Source organism: Uloborus diversus, chromosome 8 (genome assembly GCF_026930045.1).
Source record: "Uloborus diversus isolate 005 chromosome 8, Udiv.v.3.1, whole genome shotgun sequence".
In the NCBI taxonomy this organism is placed as follows: domain Eukaryota; kingdom Metazoa; phylum Arthropoda; class Arachnida; order Araneae; family Uloboridae; genus Uloborus; species Uloborus diversus.
The window spans coordinates 118,028,165-118,050,379 of NC_072738.1; the positions used below are offsets into that span (position 1 = coordinate 118,028,165).

Here is a 22,215-nt window from a genome sequence, read left to right on the forward strand (position 1 = left end):
TTTTTCTCATTATACCAGCTGTGGCCCTAAATGAACATTTAATCCATTGCTTTGCTATTATTTAAATATTAACAGATAAAACACTCTTTCATTTGAAAAAAAAAAGAAATAATATACTTTATACACTTTATTATTTACAATTTTATTTGTTCACTATTTGATTGCATCCTATTCTTGATAAAACAATGGTGTTAAATCCTATATTGAGCGTTGAGAGATTTTCAATTTTTTTGCGCACGGTCAAGGTTTTGAAATATCTTTTCTATAGAATTTTGGAAGGAAGATTTTCTTTTTAAAACTAACTTTAATCAAGATTTGAAAGGTAAAGGTTTTGTTAGATTAATTTGAATTGAAACTAATCGTGTTCAATAATTAACTGCAGCTTGCAATCAGAATATTTATTCAATTTATCAGAATTGTTATTCGATTCTGAAACTAATCACCATAATATATTAAGAAGAAAGCTTCCTCCATATGAATATTTCTTGCCTAATATAATATTACTTGACTCAGTTAAAGGTTATAATATTACTTGACATTCAGCCAAAGGTGGCAAGCCAAAATACATAGTTTTAAATATGAAATTTCGCGTCATAAACTTTTTTTTTAAGTATCAAAATTATGTATTAGAACAAATTGCGTCTAAAACTTAACTGAAACTGTTCAAGGTTAGTGTTCAGTAGGTATAGTCCGACCACGAACAAATAACCCTTTTCAATCAGTTGAGAAAATAAGTTCATTCCTTACAATAGGCAGAGAAGGAAAAAGGGACGCGTGCCATATTATGTAGTTAGCAGCATTGTTTTAAGATGAAAAAAAAAATGTACTCCTAATATATTTTCGTTCTGCGATTATTTAGACCAGAAATATTTAAGTTTCAGCAATAACTGCATTGAATTCGACAATGAGTAAAATTGACAAGCTTTGCATTCTTTATTGCTGCCCTAATTCCCCAATTTTCAATTAAAATTAATTACAGGAAGCGTTAAAATCTCTGACCAATGGCTGCTATAAGAAGTGAAACCAAGATCCACCCTCTAACGTAGGATGTGACCTTTCCTTTCCAATAAGACATTTGCCTTGTCCGCAGAAACTTAAAATGTTTTACCTCTTTGGCTAATCTCTTAAATTCCATTTAAACTCCAGAACCAATGACGCATTGGCAAATTCCGTTTCAACTTCCCTCTTCATAACACCCCTTAACGAAAATGGTCAATTCTGAAACAAGGTGGTAACAAGGGCCAACTCTTCGCTGTCGATTTTACTATATCGTCACCTCAGAACAACATCAAGACATATAATCGCAGAAATAACACAAAGATATCCCACTGTTGCTCTGAGCGACGATGTATTTCATTTCTAACACAGTTTAAACAGGCCAACATTAGCAAACTATACGTTCCCTTTTGACCACACGGTTCCCGGTTCCTTATTATTGATTTTCTACATACAAATTTAAGAACGTTTAAATAAATCCGTCAACACAAGAATCACTAAATCTGATTTTTAAAAAATAGGATTAGACCCCTTCATATGCAACAGTATTAGTTACTTTAAATATCTTAAAAGAAAGTATAAGACAGTTAATTATACCAAATCAGTTTCTTAAAGCATTTGGGAAATCTTATGAAGTTCGAATTCCCTTTGTGACATCGTGATATTCAATCAAAATTCTTTAGCTTTTATGCAGTGTGGTATTTGATTGACTTTTAATGATTAACGTGCAAAATTTTGAAAACAGATAAAATACTCTAAGGGTTGCAGTACTCCCTACAGAGCTGACCAGAAATTCTCAGGTATAGAAGAGGGGACGGTAATCACTGCTTTAACTTCTAATACTGATATAGTTAATGCTTATCTTGAAAGGAAGTCGATCCTTCCCATTTTCCAAAGTGCTTGTCTTTACTTTGGGGACAAATGCGATGCTTTAGGTTTAATGAAAACAGAAATGCCATTTTATATCAAGTATTACAGTTACATCAAACTAAAGGGGAAAACTTTTTTAAAAGAAAACAAAAGAAGTTAGACAAAAATTTAATTCCTTAGAATGTTCATTTTAGCAAGAAAGGACGAAGATTGTTGATGTTACATTTGAATAACAAGCTGTAAGCTATCACTTATCTACAGTGAAAAGTAAGAGAATGCAGTAGATGCAAAAATAAGTTTGATTTCGAATTCGAATCAAATGTTCATACAGGAAAATAATTTTCAGTTAAATCAAATACAAAATTATGTAAGAATTACCTTTAAGCATGAATAGTTTTGAAATTGTTTGCGATAAAATCAGCGATGAGTTTGATTAATTTTGCCATTGACAAATTCAGATTTGTAATTCTATACAAAAACTAAAAACGGTAGGTGAAACATTCATCCATAACCAATTCCGCACCATACTTTCAAAATGGGCAATATTTTTGAATTCCCAAACAGATCACACGGGTATATTAGTTACTCAAGTCGGAAAGAATTCGGTAACTAATCCATCAGGTAATCACAAATAATATATATAGCGCAAATTATCACAATGATAAAGCTCGAATAGTCAAGATAATGATGGAAGCAAATATTTAACAACAACACTAGTCTCTTTCTTCTTCAGTGCACTGATGAATAGGTAATCAGTGTATTTACGTTGTTTCGTTTACATTATTTTTTCCATTAAGTATTCTTGCTCATTTCCTACTTGGCTGTTTTTCGTATTGATATCAAACTGTTTTATATACAGTAGAACCTCGTTTATCCGACCCTCATTTATGCGTATCTTCGGATTATCCTGATCACATTCTATCATTTAAAATCAATTTATATAAGGATAGATAATTTCAAACTGTGATAGCAAGAACGTAACTATAAGTACAGGCGTCCCTCGTATAACACGGTTAATTCTCTCCGCGTAGTATTAAAACCGTGCTATGCGAGACTTTTTTAAAAATAACTTTTTAACTTATTTTTTACACTAATTAACATTTTCACAGTAAAAATCATGTCAATATGTATCACGTAGTATCGAAACCGTGTTTCATAAAGACAAAGTAAAAACTTATTCGAGTTATTATTAAACATAAACAAAATGTATTAAACGAAAATGAAAAATTACATTCTTTTTAAACATAACTTTCGTGTTATATCAAAACCATGAAATATTAAATTCAAGTTTTTCGTACCGTGTAATTGCGAAACCGTGTTGTACAAGTACCGTGTTATACAAGAAACATGTACACCCAAACTTAGCAATTTATTTTGATTAAATGTACAACTCCCGCATATATTGTACAATAAATTATTTAAAAATAACAAGCATCACTATAGCTGAACAGTAATGATAATGTGTAAGATTGAACGTGTTTCACTCAAACAACACCTCTGTTTGAACCAGAAGACAGTGCACCATTTCTTAGTTAAGAAGTTGTGTGAAGAATTATTTTGATATTTTTTAATGACTTTTATTAAAACAATTCAATTTAATTTTGCTACAAAATATGGTTTGCTTGTTGCAATTAAGGGTATGTCTGCTTATTTAAAGATTTGCTTTGCTCATTACCCATAATTTCCAGATTATATAGATTTTCGATTATGCGGAAAGTCTTTGGACCCTGTTAGTCTAGAAAAACGAGGTTCTACTGTACTTAACTGAAAATAATAAATAATAAATCTTTAAGGCGATTAAAAGCCCCCCCCCCCCCCGCCTCCCATCAGTTATTATTCAACGTACCTGACAAAAAACTAAACATAAAATGGTAATTATTCGAAGTTAGGAGTCAAACTGAAAGCGTATTATTAATATGTTATTAAAAGCCAAAGCTCAAAGCTGTTCCCAAAAGTAGGCAGTTGCTCAGTCAATAATACCGTCAAGCTCGTTTTTAACGAGCGCAAAGGAATCGCGATATTTGCTCGCTATAACCGAGTGCTCGTAAAAAGAAAGTTTGTGAAGCAATTCATAAAATTCATCATAGTTGCTTTTTTTCTTCTTTTTGTCACTCTACAGTTGATTACTTTGCTTTGAATTGTCTGAATGCTTCTTTCTTTTGTCATTATTTTTGAGAAATACACATGTATTCACACATAAAATTTGTTAAATGTTTCCTTACTCCACCAATTGAAAAATTGCTGTCATCGCTCGGGATTTAAGATTTATCACTAACTTTGGTTCGGGTTGACTTTGGAATGTTAAAGAAAATTTACCAAAAAAAGATGAGCTGAGCTGGAAGTCAATAGAAATTTTACGAATATCAAAAATATTGGTCGCTTTAAGCGGGGTTTGCTCGTTAAAAGCGAGTTATGCTCCCATAGACTTAACATTGTACACTGTAAAACAATTCCGATACGTCACTGGTTATTTCCGTGTTACGTTTCGGGATTTTAGAGGTTTTCACCTATTTCCCCGCAAAATCAAGTATCCTAGCAAAAAAGTTTCCTGAATTGCTAAAAGAAGCAGGAATGCAAACTTTTCGCTGGTGTGAAAAATATTTTTTGCTACCAGTTTAAAGGTTGACTGGGCGTGTTTATTAAGTATATCGGCATTAGCTTGATTACGGCTCGTCCGGAGTGACTAAGCTCCTAATGAGAGCATATGAGTCATTGGATAGCTGAAACTTTGCGAGGCGGGAATTGCAGGCAAAGGAACATACTTGGTTCTTGCTTGAAATTTTCGCGTAGCTTAGGCCATTGTTGCTCCAATGCTTCTAGAGATTTCTTGGGAACACGGGAAGGTTTTAATCAAATAAATTAAACCTATTCAATTTTTCTGGAAGGTTTTCCAATATTTCAGAAAGGGTACTGACGTTTTTTGGAAAACGTTCCTGGTTTTCGAAACATATTTTATTGGTTGAAATTGGGAACATCAGCTGCCTATTATTTTCCAGGAACGTTTCTGAATCGTTTCTACAGTTTACCTACCAAGTGTTTCTGATTTACTCGTTAAATCCGGGGTCTCGTTAAATCAGGTTTCGTTACACGCGAGTTCGACCGTATATTAAAAAAAGAAATTTTATATTAATGGCTCACACGCAATACGCATCGAAGTTCATCAAAGTGTCACGCATCAAATACTCAGCAGCGTTTGAAAGACTTGAATTTTAAATACCTTCACTGTAAAAACGATTCAGAAACGTTCCTGGAAAATAATGGGCAGCTGACGTGCCCAATTTCTGCCAGTCACATATCTTGCAAAATCCAAGAATGTTTCCCGCTAAAACTCAGTAACCTTCCTGATATTATCCTGGAACTGAAAAATTCAAAAATCTTCCGGTGTAAAGCGAATCGTGTCTCTGGAAAATTTGAGTAAATTTAAGAAGGTATAATGTAACAGCCTGGCGTCTTTTTCTGATTCATCAAGGAAGTTTCAAGATCATCATGGCAAACATGGCCAAAGCTACGCCAGAATTGCTGGTAAGTAACGAGAACTTCACTCGCTTGCAATTCTTGCAAAGCAACGTAGTCCATACTCATTCGCTTCCTTTGGGAGCTTAATTAGCATAGACGGGCCGTAAGTGAGCTGATGCTGATAAAATTTCTAAATGCGCTCAGTTAATGTTTAAACTGGGAGATAAAAATATTTTTCGCAACAGTGTCTGCATTTAACTGTAACTGTTCATTGTCACTGCAGTGACAACAGTCTGCATTTGTGCAACGTAGCAGTTCAGGAAGCTTTATTACAATAATACTTAATTTTTCCAGATAAAAACCATTAAAATCCCGAAACGTAACACGTTAATACCCAGTAACGTTTCTTATTTTGTTTAGCAGTGTAAACGGGGAAGAGAAAAATATATTTAAGGACAGCTCGCGCTTTAAAAACATTTTACTCATAAATAATCCCATAAAACTTCTTAGACTCAACCTAAAAACAGAGTTTTCATATTTATGTCATAAAATTAATGATTTAAACAAAGAATAGTTGCACAGAATTATCCATTAAGTGCTTTCTCTTAATTAACTAAACCCACACAATAGGTTTCCCTTCCAAAATGTTGCAATTAAGGTCATTATTTTACCTCCTTACTACATAATAGCTTCGTAACGCGGCAAAAAACGTTCCAAAAAGGAAACAAAGGAAACTATGGTGGCACTTTCAGGTAAAATAAACGATCATATATTCAAGTCACGAACTGCAAACGAGTAAAGAAGAGTTAGGTAAACTTTTTAATCTCTCTCATTTATCAGAGAACTTACATTATGGAGTGTAAAACCATTATTTTAGTGTGAGTATAAAAATGTAATTGCTTTGGAGAGAGAGAGAGAGACTCCTTAACTTTAGTACGAAAACACTTATTTTCTTTCTACCACAAGGTATCTACATGTTTGTTTTACAATAATTAAACTTTTACTTTTGAACAACAACGACATACTTTCCAACAACGACCGTTGAAGCAAAACTTATTATAAAAGTTCTTGCCCAAGAGTAGATTTTTTTTCAGAAGTAAATGTACACGTATTGGAAAGCAAACATTTGTATTTTGATTCCATTATATCCTTAACTTTACCTTTCCTCATCATCAGCTTTAACAGTATTTCATAAAGCGGTTTTCAATGTATACTTTAGTAGACATTTGAAAATAATTAACCGTTTGTCCGTACTTGTACTAAATATATACACTAAAAAAATTCCGAAACGTTACTGAGTATTTCCGAGTAACGTTTAGGGATTTCAATGGTTTTTATCCACTTCCTGGGAAAATCAAGTATCATTGTCAAAAAGTTTCCTGAATTGCTACAAGTTGCACAAATGCAGACTTCTAACTGTTGTGAAAAATATTTTTAGCTCCCAGTTTAAAGATTAACTGCGCGTATTTATCAAGTGTATCGGCATCGGTTCAATTACGGATCACTAGCCTGAAGGAACTCGGCTCTAGCCTTTTGCCGCCTGGTGTTGCTTTTTTCGGCGTTTCACCATGTGTTCCCTTCCTCCTTCTCCCTGGTTTCTTCCTTGCCTTCTATTTTCGTTTTATTTCAGATCCTCTTCATGTCGACTTATCGTTTTCTTCCTTCACACAAAGTAAAAGAGCTCATTGCTCTGGCTCAACCTATTTACGCTCTGTATCTGTATTTGTTCAATTACGGTCTGTCCATGCTGGTTAAGCTCCCAGGGGGGAGCGAGTAAGTATGAACTACCTTGCTTTGCAAGAATTGGAAGCGAGTAAAATTCTCGTTTCTTACTCGCAGTTCTTGCTTAGATTTGGCCATGTTTGCGTTACTGCTTATGAAGCTTTCTTAATAACCAAAGAAGGTGCCAAGCTATTATATTATTCCAACGTAAGTTTACTCTAGAGACACAACTGGGGTTAAACGGGAAGATTTCTGAATTTTTCAGGAAGCTTTCGGGATAATTTCAGGATAGTTACTGAATATTAGCGGAAAACGTTCCTGGTTTTTGCGAGGTATGTTACTGGCAGAAATTGGGCACATCAGCTGCTCGTTCGTTTCCAGGAACACTTCTGAATCGTTTTACAGTGTAATTAATTTGACGCAATAAAACATTTATTATTTTGTTTGGTACACATAAAAATTAAACCAATAACTTTTTAGGAAAAAATGATATTTATACATGGGAGAAAACTTTTCTGCATAAAATGTATTGATCCTATTTTGTACAATATAGATTTGTATTTCAAATCAATGTTATTTGATTTATACTTCACTGACTTAAAAAGTACCTCCAGAAATACTTAAGAAGTATTTCTGGAGGAATACGAACATTAAAATGATAATAATATTATTTTTTTTTTCAAAAACAGTATTTTCTAACTGTGATGTCCCAAAGACTTAGTCCTTTCTGTATGAAAATTACACTATAATGAAAATGTATCTGATACTTGTAATCCTACAAACGAAATTTTTTCTTTCAAATATCTATTTATCTCAACTTATTTGTACTGGCGGGACATTTTTACGCACATATTTGCACTACGTCCCAGAATTTTAAACTCTTGCTTTTGATGCTTTTTGTTTCAACGAATACGAAAACAACGAATTTGCGTTTCAACGAAGCAAATTTTCAGTCTCGATTTAATACATGATACACTGATTTAATTTCATTACAACGAAACTCCCGTTACAATGAATAAAATTTGAGGTCCCTTGAAGTCCGGTGGAATGGGATTTGATTGTTGGTATATTCGAACTAAAGGAGATCAAATTTTTAAAACTTTTTCGTGCAGTTTAATGATAATTAAAGTGCAAAAAATTGTTTTTTAAGTTGATGACTTCATGTTATGATACACTCCTGTTTGTGAAAATAGCAACAGCATGAAGGAAGCATCATAGTTGAATGAAATTTAATGCACAGTTGAGTGGTAATAGTACAAATAAATGATTACATTTTCAAACCAAACACACAATAAAAAGAGATGGAAATTAGTATTTTGTGTGGTCACCACGAGCCGCAATAAGAGCTGCTACCCGACGCGACATGGATCGAAACAAAGTTTGAATATCTGCCTGCGGAAGAGTTTTCCATATTGTTTGTATGCGCAACCAAAGTTCGTCTGTCGAATTAACAGGACGAGGATCATGAGCGAGACGCCGCCCAACGAAATCCCACATATGTTCAATCTTTGACATATCCGGGGAATATGCAGGCCAAGCAAGAAGCTGTACCTGCTGCGAATCAAGGTAGGATTTGACAGTCCTCGCAACATGTGGATGGGCATTATCCTGCTGGAATGCAGCCCCTGGCAATTCTTGCAGGAAAGGAATAGCTTGGGGCTGTAAAACTTCGTTTATGTAACGGATACTGTTCAAATTTCCCGCAATTCGTAGCAATTGTGATCGTCTACAATATGCTATGGCAGCTCAGACCATAACTTCGAGTGTTCGACCACTGTGGCGTTCGATAATGCACTCCGGAATGTGCCGTTCACCTGCATAGCGCCTGACGCGAATTTGGCCATCATGGTGCCACAAATTGAAGCGGGATTTGTCAGAAAAGACGACCTGCTGCCAATCAGCACGCCAGCTTCTATGCACATTGCCCTATATAAAGGAATCCTATATAAAGGAATACTTGCGCGCAGCCCACGCTGCAGCAGACGTCTCCGAATTGACGAAGCACACAATGAAACATATGTAGCTGTTGACCACTGTGCTGCCAATTGTCTAGAAGATGCTGTGCGGTACGTCAGCGCCATGCGCAATAGGTGTCTGTCATCGCGAGCTGACGTCACATTTCGGGGTTCACTCCCGGATTTCCGAGCTGTCCGACCCTCGTCCGTCCACTGCTTCCAAACACGAGTGATTGTGCTGCTGTTACGCTGCACACGAGCGGCTACTGCACGATAAGACAATCCAGCTTCACAAAAGCCGACGACTCTGCCCCTTTCAAACTCCAAAATTTTATCAAATTTCGCTTTCTTTCGTCGAAGAGGCATAGTAAAGATTCAGTTAACGTTTATTCTAGCATATAACCACCGATCTTCATACACGCCTCGCTACAGCCGTCTATTTATATTCGGTTCGGATCCGCCGTTCAGAAGGCGCTGCTCAGCATACGCATGCGCTACCGGTCTGCAATTCTAATCATTTGCCTATCATGCCCTACTTTACAGTTCCTGCAATTTTCAGCTCACTCACGTAAGTCCTTCGTGGTGTTGCAATTTTCACAAACAGGAGTGCATATGTAGTTCCTTATGTTCCAATATATCACAATTAAAAGCCACAGTTTAAAATTCGTGTAATGAAGTTCAACTACATGCGTAAAAATAAACTCCGGGAGTTTAAGTGCCTTCTACTCCGACTCCGACTCATTTAGCCCAAAATCACACCGACTCCAAAGCCGGTTCTGAAAGCAATGGCATAATTATGAACTTTGAAGGAAAATGACCGACACCGACTCTAAAGCTTGGAAGTTTAAACTTTCTACACCCCCGACTCCGACTCCTTTACTCTAAAATCAGTCCGACATCAACTCCATGGTTGGTTGGTTTATTTGATTTAAATGGCGCTAGAGCCCCTTTTTTGGGACTATACTGCGCCAAACGATTCCTTATTTTATAAAATTTATTCTTCATTTAGGTATAAAGTCAGGAAATGATAAAAGTAAACCTTATTTTGAGATAAAAGTCATAAAACTTCAAGTTATTTAAAATATAAAGTCGCTAAAAACATGGAAACACTAGCCGACCCGTGCGGAACTCCACACTGTGCTTCGATTCGTTTCATAAGGCATTTCGCTCTTTAAAAATTTCAAAAAAGAACATTATGAAGAAGAATCGAAACAAGTAAACGGAAAAAAGTAAGCGTACAAGAGAAAGCATGTTATTTGAAGACATCAGTAACAAAACCTCGTTAAATACAACGTTGTGATAATTTGATCATCGCTCACTTATTGGTTGTACGTATTTTCAATGCAAACATAAATATCATTAAAAGTGTGGCTGAGTGACTCGTGAAAAAGCAGTAATTGTGCATGTGAAAAAACTGGTTGTGGCAAATACAGTCCTGCCCATGTGAGCATCTGACGAGAAAAAAAGAAACATTAAAAAGTTATTTATTGGCACGCATTCGAACTGGCGCCATTTTGTTTAACAGCACGACACTCCAACAAACCTAGCAATTGCGCCTTCCTTTCCGAATGCTGTTCATTGAAGGAATACGTAGTAAAAAGTAGCAAAAAAGCTTTTTGCCGAAAAAAAAATAATAAGATCATGCGTAATGTTTTGTCATTAGCCAGAATGATACAATTTAAAATTATTCGTAAAGCATGGAATTTGATTAAAGAATGAGGAAGATTTCACATAGCGAATGAAACAAACATTCTGGAGAAGTAATATATCAGATTGAAAATAACTGTTTTTATTTTTGAATATTGAACTATTTCCCATAGCAGGCAGCTTTAACCGCTCCATGTTGCATCAAGTTTCCATAACAGCAAGGAGCGTTTCCATCTCATCTATTCCCTCATATTTGTTATTCATTGTTATTATGTGGTCATGTAATGCGCGATATTTCGCTTTTTTTTTTTTTGATGCAGATTGTCCGAACGTGGGCCCGAACACGCATTCTCCTGACTACCAGGCGAACGCTCTGCCGATCAAGCTATTCAGCTCTGCCGGTTACGGTGCAAGTTAAAGTTATAAATTTAACCGAAAACCTCATTCTGGATCCTTAAAACAGCTTTTTTTTGACAGAAAAAAAAAACAATTTTTAGACCGTTGGTGTATTTTTCGTCAGTAGCTTGCACGATAAGCTTTAAAATAAGGTGTAAATAAAAGAAATCGATCAAGAATTGAGGAAAATATCGCGTAGAAACCAAAAACAGGCGACAGAAATAATATATAAGGATTGAAAACATTTGAACAAGGTATAAATTAAGAAGAAATGAATGAAACAATATCTTAACAATAAACTTTGAAACATAAAAAAAAGGCAAAATCACATAATGACGAGACAAACACTAAATTCAAAAGGAGAAACTAATCTCTTAGAGGAAGGAGAACAACCTGGGAGGGGGGAGTCTCCCAGCAACATTTCCAAAAATGGAGTAAAATATTTAAAACGTTTTTGATTAAAATTCGGGCAGTTACTTAGAATATGCAACACAGTCTCCCAAGTCCATGACTCCGACACCGACTTCACAGTACTGGTAAAAATAGCTCATTTGTGCAGATGAATTGATAAGAAACTATTTTCTTTTTTCATTTCTTTTTTTGAGCAATCACATTGCTTATTTTTCTCACTTGACGGTTTTGATGTTCCTATGATTTTATTCCCCCCCCCCGCTTCCCTCTGCAGCACCACCGTCCCGGCCCCTCCCGATGCTGCTCCTCTAGCGAAAACCGTCTCCAAGTTGCGTCCATATCCTACACACACACGCATACACACACCTACACATACACACACGCATAAATACACACACGCATACATACACACACATACACACACTCATGCATGCACACAGACGCAAACACACACTCATGCCTGCACACAGGCACAAACACACACGCGTATATACACATACCTATACACATACATACACACACATACCCACACACTCATGCCTGCACACAGACACACACTCGTAATTGCGAAAAACATAATTTGAATTTAAGAAGTCAAAATTCAAATTAATTAATTTTTTTTCGGCTACACTCATTGTTGCCTATACATTTTCTATAACGAAGGAATCCTCTCGATGTTACATGAAATCAAACTTTAAACTAAGCGATTCAAACTGTGCAAATGAAATATTTTATCAGCTATAGCACTTCAAGATCCATACTATATCAGATCCATCCACTATATTTCAAATTTTTCCTCGTTTAAAGCTAGAAAGATTTTCATGTCAGCTATACAGCTCGTAGCTAACTCTTCTCGTTGTCTCGTTCCTTTTTACTTTTTGTAAGATTGATTTTGGGATCATCTTATATTTTCTGACGAAATAATTACCTACAGTTTTACTGAGTTATAAAAACAAACTTATTTATCCCTGTAAGCTTTAATTTTAGTATTTTTAGTATTTTATTTCAAGCAGAAGATTTGTGAAATTATTAATATTGATTATTCTTTAAGAGTGTATTTACCCTGGACAATATCAAAGATAGAATAAAAACACAGTCAAGTACAACCTTGTTGATTTATCTTTCATAAAAATACAGAATATCTTATGTGTGTGGAAGAGTTACCAGAAAGGAAATTAATTGTAGAAGATTCTGCTAAAAAAAGTATTTGTAAAAGTGCGTTATGAAGATTTGTTATTCCTAGCAGCTTATATTAACTTCCGTTGGAGGAAAGTCATAATAGTTATTGTATATACAACCTTTTCATACTATGACGAAATATTTATTTATGTATTTCTTGTTTGCATAACAGTTTCTTAGACTTTTATTGTGATATGAATTAAATATAGCTTAACCAAAGTGATTATGGGTAATTCCTCGGGTAACTGACTGGCATTTTTGAAGCAAAACCATATGAATTTTGTCTCATTTCAAGCAAAATATACATCATTTTCAAAATCTTTTAACCTGGTTTATTGTTTTTTTTTAAGTTGAATTTAATGAAGTAACTGAATAACCAAAATATTCTTTTGGTGGTTTTTAAAAAAGTAGTTAGAAACATGGTAATTGACTGACTTTAATACAACCAGCATGTCAGTCAGTTACCATGTTTTAAATTTTTTTATTTATTTATTTTTTTTTTTTTTTTGAATCAACCAAAAGTTTTTTTTGAGAATTTATCTACACCTTTTAATTTAGCTTAAAAAGAGCAATATAAGATTAGAAAATATTTTTCAAGTGATGAATACTTTATGTAGAACAAAACAAACTGCATATGGGTCAGTCAGTTACCCGTGGCATTGCCTCTTTTTTAGTAAAAAAAATTGCATTAGTAAGATAATTGAACTTGTGCGCATCGATAAAACCTTAATTCTGACGTGAATCTAAAGTCTAATCCAAAATCGGCATAAAACATGAAGCGCAAATCTGTAGGAAAATACTTTAAATCATTTATATAACACTCATTTTTAAATTGCTTACCACAAATAAGTACAAAATGTACTTTCAGATAGATATTTTTATATATGAGTGTGTTTGAGTGCACTCCATGATTTCACTATCACAACGATGGTATCCTACAAAGGACGGTACACTAATATTTATTTATGATATACCAATGCAGAAGCAAACTGAATGCTTCGGCAGTAAGTATTTCGCAGAAAGTATATTTTATTTATTTTCCGAGGCGATCGTATCTTCTCGTGAAAAGCACTCAATATATGTATTTGTTATTCCAACGCGTATAATAATTGGGAAGAGGTTTCTTCTCAACGAGCTTCGCTTCATAACTCTGATTTCATGTCGGAGTAGTAAATGAAGTTGTACTCATTATCATATTTTATTCGTAGTTTTTCAAAACCAAAATGGTAAAGAATTATTTATCGTATCATCTGGAGTGTTTTCATTCGGTTTTGGTTAAAAATTTTAGCAATAAAGATGATTCCAAACGGAAACACTTACCCTGCTTGCGATGTAGTTATGACTGGACTGAAGTCGAGCTGTGAGTATCCATGTAATGTCTAATAACAGGTATGTGAACATGAGGTTTGCGTGAATGGTATTCCTCAAACATCTTAAATCTCTGTTCGAAAAGACAACAAATACAATCTGTATTAACAAATATCATCTGTATTGAGTAGTAAAAATGAAGTAGTAGTAGTAAAAATGAATTATGTAATAACAGATTATATTAATAGTTAATAACATTTTGAACCACCGTTAATCAATGAACACTGAACAGGGGATGAGTGTTTTTAGTCAATTCAAAACTAAAAACATTCTTAACCTGCTTGTGATTCAATTATTGCTGGATTGAAGTCGGGCTGAGAGTATCCATGAAATGTCTAATAACAGGTTTGCGTGAACATGAGGTTTGCGTGAATAGTATTCCTTAAACATCTTAAATCTCTGTTTGGAAATAAAACAAAGATTATGTGTATGAAATGCAGTAAAAATCAAAGAACATGTAATAGACAGTCAATTACAATTTCAACCACTTTTAGTCAGTAAGCATTAAATAAACCCACCTTTAGGAGTTTTTCAGCTATGAAAATGATATGAAAAGAAATAAAGCTTAGAAAGATATGCTAAGCAGTAAATGAGCAATATCAGCATACATGCTGCATTTCATACTTTAGTTCCAATTAAAAGGTCATACACATATCGTTAAAAATATCCTGCCATTGAAGGAAGGCAATTCATTCGGAATTTACTACAAGATCTTCTTTCTAAAGAATAGTGTATAGCTGTAGTCAAGTAGTATAACAAGCCATGAGTGTGCCTAATCAAATATGAAAAATTATTTTTAAATTATGTATAATTTACAAAAGGTTGTTTATAACTTGTTTTAAAGTAACTTTGAATGACTTACATTACTTTCATTCTAAAATATATGATGTGCTTACTAAAATAAAGTCTATGCGTACAAAGATTTTTAAGAGTTATTGGAGCCCCTACTAGTAGAAAAATGTGGCTGTTGGTCCAATCCGTGATATGGAAACTTGATTTATGTCACTCTTATTCTCACAGAAACAGCAGCTGCATCACTGTAAAAATAAATACAGAAACGTTTCTGGAAATTAATGGGCAGCTAATGTGCCCAATTTCTGCAAGCAGCATATCTTGCAAAAAAAAGGAATGCTTTACTCCAAAAATCAGTAACCTTCCTAAATTTTGTGTGTTTCTGAAGAATTCGGAAATCTTTCCGGTTGGAGCCAGTTGCGTCTCGGGAACCTTCACAGAAAAATTAGGCAGACTTACTATAATAACTTGGCACCTTCCTGATTTTCCAAGAAAGCTCTAAATACATTCTTCCAAACATTTCCAAAGCTAAGACGAAATTGCAAGTTAGTATCAAGAATCTAACTGGCCTGTCATTCTTTAGAATAGAGAGACCTATTTGCTATCGTTGGGAGCGTAGTCAATCTGGACGGGCCGTAAAAGAACTTGAAAGCGATACACTTAATAAAGCTTAATAAAGCTCAGTTAATTTTTATAATAGGAGTTAAAAATATTTTTCATAACAGTTAGAAGTCTGCATTTGAGCAACTTGTAGCAATTCAGAATTTTTTTTAACAGATACTGTATTTTCCCAGGAAGTGGATGGAAACCTGTGAAATTCTCAAACATTTCACGAAAAATTACAAGAAGTCTATCATGCTCTTAGCCAGCAGCATATTTAAGTATTTCCTGTGAAATTGTTATGCAGCGAACTCCCGTTTATCCACGTGCAGATTATCCGCTAGTTAATTATTGAGCAATCACGATTGCTTATTGTTCTCACTTGACAGTTTTGAATTCCTATGATTTTATTTTAACCCCGCCTTCGTCTGCAGCACCACCGTCTGCAGCCTCGGGATTCTGCTCCTCTAGCGAAAACCGTCTCCAGGTTGTGTCACTTACTTGCCTACACTTACGCATACACCTACACACACATACACATACACCTACACACACACATACACCTACACACACAAACACATGCAAACACCTACACATACACACAACTACCCATACACACACAAACACACTTACACACAACTACAAACACACATACAAACACACATGCCTACACACACATACACATACCCCCCACATCCCACTCACACACACACAAACACACACGCCTACATACACACACACACACACACACTCGTGATTGCGAAAAACATAATTTGAATTCAAGATGTCAAAGTTCAAATTCATTAATTTGTTTATTTATTTATTGTGCTTTCTTCATTGCACACACACAACATGTTGCATTCTGTAGTACTAAAATACAAAACATTTTTACTCTTATGTATATATTTTCCCTGTTTGAAGAACGTATTATGCATCAATACAGCTACGTTTTTGAAGAAGGACCATTTTTACCTTAATTATCCCTTATTTTAGACTTTTTGCAGTTTATCCGCGATTTTTATTATCCGCGGTACTTTTGCCTTACAATAGTGCGAATAACCGGGAGTTTACTATAAAATAAAATCACAAATTGATACTTAACTCATTTGTGAACTGTTTGACTTTTGCCAATTTTATTCAAACCCGTTCAGATAAAATAATTTAAAACAGCGATTAAACGCGCAGATTAGCGGGAAAGTTGCATTCACGTGTTTCCGAGTTTCAAGGAACCCCTTTTTCAATGCAAAAGAAGGGAGTTGATGGATGGAAAGGCATCAGAGAAAAGCAACGAGACAAAACGGCAAACACACTGTAAGAAAAAAAAAACGAAACGTTACTGATAATTTCCGTGGAAAGTTTCAGGATTCCCACTTCCTGGGAAAATACAGTATTATTGTCAAAAGGTTTTCTGAATTGCTCTAAATTGCACGAATGCGGACTTCTCACTGTTTTGAAAAATATTTTCAGCTTCCAGTTTAAAGATCAACTGAGCGTATTTATTAAGTGTATCGGTGTCAGCTCTATTACGACCTGGGCAGGTCGACTGAACAGTCAATAAGAACAAATAAGTCTCTGGATTCCGTAACTTTGCAAGAACTACAGGTGAGTTCTTGTATTTACTTACTTGCAATTCTCGCTTGGCATCCGCCATGTTTGGAGTAATGCTTTTGAAACGTTCAGGAACTTTTGGTAAATCAGGAAGGTATTAAGTTGTCATAGTAAATTTACTTAAGTTTCCTCTAGAAGTTCTCGAGAGACGAATGGGCGTTATCCAGGAGAATTTCTGAACTCGTCTGAAAAATTCCAGAATAATTTCAGGAAGGTTAATGGATTTTAGCGGAAAACATTCATGTTTTTTACACAATATGTTACTTACAGACATTTTGCACATTAGCTGCCCATCTTCTTCCAGGAATGTTTCTGCATTGCTTTTACAGTGTAGTTAAAAAGTAAAATGAGCGGAATAACCAAACACCAATGAAAAAATTATAAACCAATAAGTAACCAAAATGTAAACCGTATTCCAAAGCTTTCTCGCCTATTAAAGTACTTCGAAACCTATTAAAGACATAATTATATTAGTATAAGGTTAAGCCGATAAAGCAATAACAAAAATACAATTTTTATCCCCGTTAAATCGTCAAGAAAATAAAAAAAATGGCCTAATAAAAGAAACAAACTTCGAAAACTGAATAATACACAAAATTTTGAAGACAATTCTCAATTCCGTCCTTACATTTTCATTTAAAAATTTAAAATATACAAAATTAAGAATTAAAGCGTAAAGCTTCCCTAATTCTTTTTCACTTAGTTTGAAAAAGATAGTTTCTTGTACAAGAACGAAAAATTGTATTATTGCTTAAAGATTTTTTTTCCTTCTAATTAAAATTAACAATGTCTGTCAGTTGTAAGAACATTTTAAATTGATACAAATATTTTTAATTGTGAACAAAACTTACTTACTTAAAATAAATGAAAATCCACAATGCAAGCGTTAATGCAATTAGAGACAATCCATATCCGACATAATACACAGTAACTGCCTCTCTCATGTCCCACAACACCTTTAAAGAAATAAAAAGCGCAACTTAGTTGAAGAAGCAAGTTAATGAAGGTTTTTAAATAAAAAATACTGAAGGTAATATAAATAACAAACTGGCTTGAAATCTCAAAGGAAATATAATTTGGAGGGGAAAAAACGTGTTTGTCACAAGCTCTAAATGACAGACAATAAAAGTTTTGTTGGAAAGTGAAAAGAAAAAAAATCAAACTTTTTTTTAAAAATTATTTTGCATCTAACTAGCAATTTAATCTTAAATTAGAGTGTTTTTGTAAAAATAAAATTAGGAAAATTTAATTTAGCTAGTAAACTGTCAAAAAATCTCAAAAAAAAATATAAGAATAGTGGAGAGTAATGTTAAAAAGTTATTTAAGAAAATATAAGTACTGTCTTGTGTTTAAAATAGTCGTAGGCTCTCACATTTCAAAAACTTTTTTTTTTGGTTAACATATGTTAAGTAATGCACTATTGAATTTTAATAAACCAATGAGTTTCAAATCTAAATTCTACTTAGAATAATGGGAAAATTATGAGATATATTTAAACAGATTTTTAAACAATCAATAAAACACACAAAACAACTCGAACATTGTCATTAAATTAACGAATGTTTCGCAGTCTTGCATTGTCAATAGAAGGGGGAATCTTAAGATTTTTTATAAGACTTTAAAAGACGGTTATAAACTTGCTTTTTGAGTATCCGTCTCTCTTTATTCTTTTTTTTACCCTCTATTTTTGTCCACATGACTTCTAATCGCATAAGAAACTTCTGGTTCGTGATTAAAATGTTAAGTAATTAATTAATAATTAAGTTTTTTACTTGAAGCACATATTAAGGACTCGCCGTGTTTGAAACTGCTAGTTATGTGTTCGTTTATTTACTTAATTCTAAAATCTAACCCAACGCCAATATTGTATCAGAATTATAGTGTAGTGTCGAGAAATGTGAAGTAGCTAAGATTTTGGTTTTTCAAAATGAACATGAAAATTTGTATCGTCAATAAAATGTGGAAAGTTCTCTTTTTTTTTCATGGGGCAAAGTGAAGAACAAAATATTTTTCCTTCAAAAATATTTTCTTTTTCATTATTAAAAATATTTTGATGAAATAAATGAGTAATTAAAACAGTGAATGACTAAAGGAAAAGAAAATGAAATAATTATTATTGAACAATTAAATAAACAAATTAATTGATATTTGAGAAAAACTAAGTAGTCTGTCTACAAGTTAAACTTGAAAATAATGTACGCTCCTGGTGAACCTTTTATTTGATCATTAAAAACTTTGTAAAAGAGAAAATGATGCTTTCAGCATTTTATGGATAAAAAGACTTTTTCCACTGATATGCCACATTAAATTTGGCATGTGGGTGAAAGACCTCATGGCTTTAATATATAAGTGTTTTGATCTGTATTTACGACACTATTTTTTTAAAAAGATTTTTAGAAAACTAATTTTTAATATTACGTTTTTTCTCTAATAATCAAAAAAAAGCACCATCCTATTGATTAAATAAAAAAAGTAATGCCCGTGTTTGAAGCAGTGAAGTTTGAAGCAGTGATCAGTTTTTTTTCCTCAAATGCAACGTGTAAATTATTATTGGTAAGACAGCTAAAAACTCAATGAGACCACATGCGGGTTAAGGTCGCTAGTTCTTGAACATTGACTTATTTAGTATCGTCCTATTTTAATCCGTTCATGTAGCGATTGCACTATAGAATGTCAAGGAACATCCTCAAACCAAAGCTTAATGGTCCAAAACGATCGCCATTATGAATTGATTCTTTCTTTGCTATTAGTTAAATTAGATTTACACTGGAAGTGTTGAAGAAAGAGTATTTCTTGCCGAAAAAAATGACTTTTTGCGAAGAAAAGAATTAATTAATTAATAGTCAAAATGTGTTATTCATGTCATATGAAATTAACATAATTGTCATTTTAAGTTTTAGAAAGGTGTAAAAAAAGAAAAAGAAAAATTATTTCGGGTGTTCGCCTATCCTAAAAATAATAAGTTTTTGTAAAACTTATTTTGATATGAGTCAATATTTTTGTGAGGAAAAGGTAACTGCATTAAATTTGACAAAAATTTTAATTCTTCTAATTTCTTTAAATGATAGCAAACCTTGAGGTAGTCGTCTTCCGGAATTATTAGAGGTTTGCATGAGCGATAATTTGACCAACTCGACCAACTGGCGTTTTGAAGACACTCTCGGCTGGCATTACCTGGAAAGAACAATGAAAGAAGTACAAATACATGTAACTAGGAATTAAATTTTAAGAACTATGCATTTTTTGACATTTTCCGCAATCTCCATGCGTTTGCTCGTGAGCTGAATCGCATATGAGGCAGTGAGAAGCAAAGGGATGCAAGTGGCAAAATTAAAAATTGGGAGATAACCAGTACAAATGGTAGGTGAACCCCTCCTCTATCTTAGGGCAAGATATAGAACTAGTAGTCCTGGTAGGTTCCGGTATACAGCTTGATTTAGAAAAAACTTTCAAGGTAAGCCTACCTAGGATCTGTTCTTTAAACGCGTTTTACTCAAAACTTACATCCCTTTGCTTCTCACTGCCTCATATTATACAGAACTTTGTATATAAAACTGTATGCATAGTAAAATGTATGCATACATACATAGTATTTTTATGTAACTGGGAATTCATTACATTTTCTGAAGAGCTTTACTGTTGCCTTAAACAATTTAAACAATTTTAGAGATACTTTTAAGTCTCTAAATTGTTAAAAATCAAAGAATAGTACTATGAACTTACCACTAACATCGTATTGAACGCCGTTGAATTCAGAAAAGCATGGAACTGTCGCTGTATTACCAGCATAAGTCGAAGGCCAACAGGACAACCCGTCCCATGTGACATTACACAGCAAGTTGCTCTCTGAAAAAATGAAGTATAACACAAAATGTGCCCGTTGGTTATAAAATTTGTCTTTTCTAATCTAAGCCTGATTACAGTTATGAAATGAATTTTCTACTTTATTCACATATTCAAAAAAATGTATTTAAATTTTTACCTCACGCTATGAAGTAAAATAAGTCATTGACAACATATTTTAAAACTTTTCCACCAGTATAAAAATTTTGGTTTATCAGATGATTTCACTTCAAATGTCAAAAGGAATATTCATTTGCAAATCCTGAGCTATGTATTTACTACTTGAATCCTTCTTCTTCTTTTTTTTTTTTTTTTTTTTTTTGCTATCGAGGTAAAAGAGGTATGATTGCAAAATTTCTGACCTAATTTTTTGACCTATTTTACCCTAACTAGTCCAACTGTGATGTATCTGTGTCCTCTACGGGAATTAAACCGTGTCCAAAAATTTGAAATTACAAATAAACAGAACATGAAATAGAAACGAAATGTAATTAAACAACTGATATTAAATTAGAAAAATATTGTAACATTTTACAAGTAGTTAGTTAAAAACCCGAATGCACAATGTAGAAAGTAGCCTTGATATTTCTGTTGCGAAATCAATGATTCAAAATTTGTTGAACGAAATAGAAATTAATTGATCCAAGCTTTTAAAACTTAGACTTAACTGCATTTTTAAATCCTGAAAATTCTTAAAAGAGCATGTCCCTTTTTAATGAAAATGAAATTCCGTTCCAATAATTCATAGAAATGTAATACTATGTGGAAAAGTTATGGATTTCCTAAAAAATTTATATTTATTTTTATTTATTTTTTTGATCCATTTAAGTTTTGAATATCTAAAAAGAAGATTCTACAGAAAAGATACATCAGATTGAAGTTTCATTTAATACCTACCATTAAATGTTCTTTCATCATGCAAAAGGGATAAATTGCAGTATAGCTGTTCTAATGAAAGCTCTTCTAAATCTGGATATAACGTAACAAAGGAATTACCTTCTAATGATAAATCACTTTCCATGGAAATTTAATGGTATGCCAGAAGACGAACATTAGTTAGAAATAAATTTGAAGACTCAAACTCTGAAAGAAAGAAATAAGACCAGCTTAAGTACATCGATATTGACATAAATGAATAATTAAATATTCATATAGTTGGGATAGTTAGGATAATTCGTGTAGAAAAAATTTTTATTTCAGAATTGATGAGATCGCATGAATCTTCGTCAAGTGTAACAAAGCAGCGGTTTTTGTTTTTGAGATTTTGAAAGGGGAAACCGTCTTTTTCATTTCTACGTCTTAAGTCAGAAATATAAATATTTGGGTTTGAAAGATATAGGATTTATTTATGCTGTAATTATTTAAAATTAAA

At 33.4% G+C, this 22,215-nt stretch overlaps 1 protein-coding gene across 1 annotated transcript in view; it reads right to left on the reverse strand.

Annotated features, from left to right (window-relative positions):
• Positions 1–21,864, reverse strand: part of LOC129228551 (diuretic hormone receptor-like) — a 54,621-nt gene extending 32,757 nt beyond the window's left edge. Inside the window, exons 1-5 of the mRNA XM_054863234.1 lie at positions 21,741–21,864; positions 20,724–20,846; positions 20,074–20,174; positions 17,856–17,956; positions 13,953–14,073 (exon numbers count right to left, since the gene is read on the reverse strand). Of these exons, the coding sequence (XP_054719209.1) occupies positions 13,953–14,073; positions 17,856–17,956; positions 20,074–20,174; positions 20,724–20,846; positions 21,741–21,864 (570 nt within the window). The remainder of the gene's footprint in view (positions 1–13,952; positions 14,074–17,855; positions 17,957–20,073; positions 20,175–20,723; positions 20,847–21,740) is intronic.
• Positions 21,865–22,215: the final 351 nt, after the last annotated feature.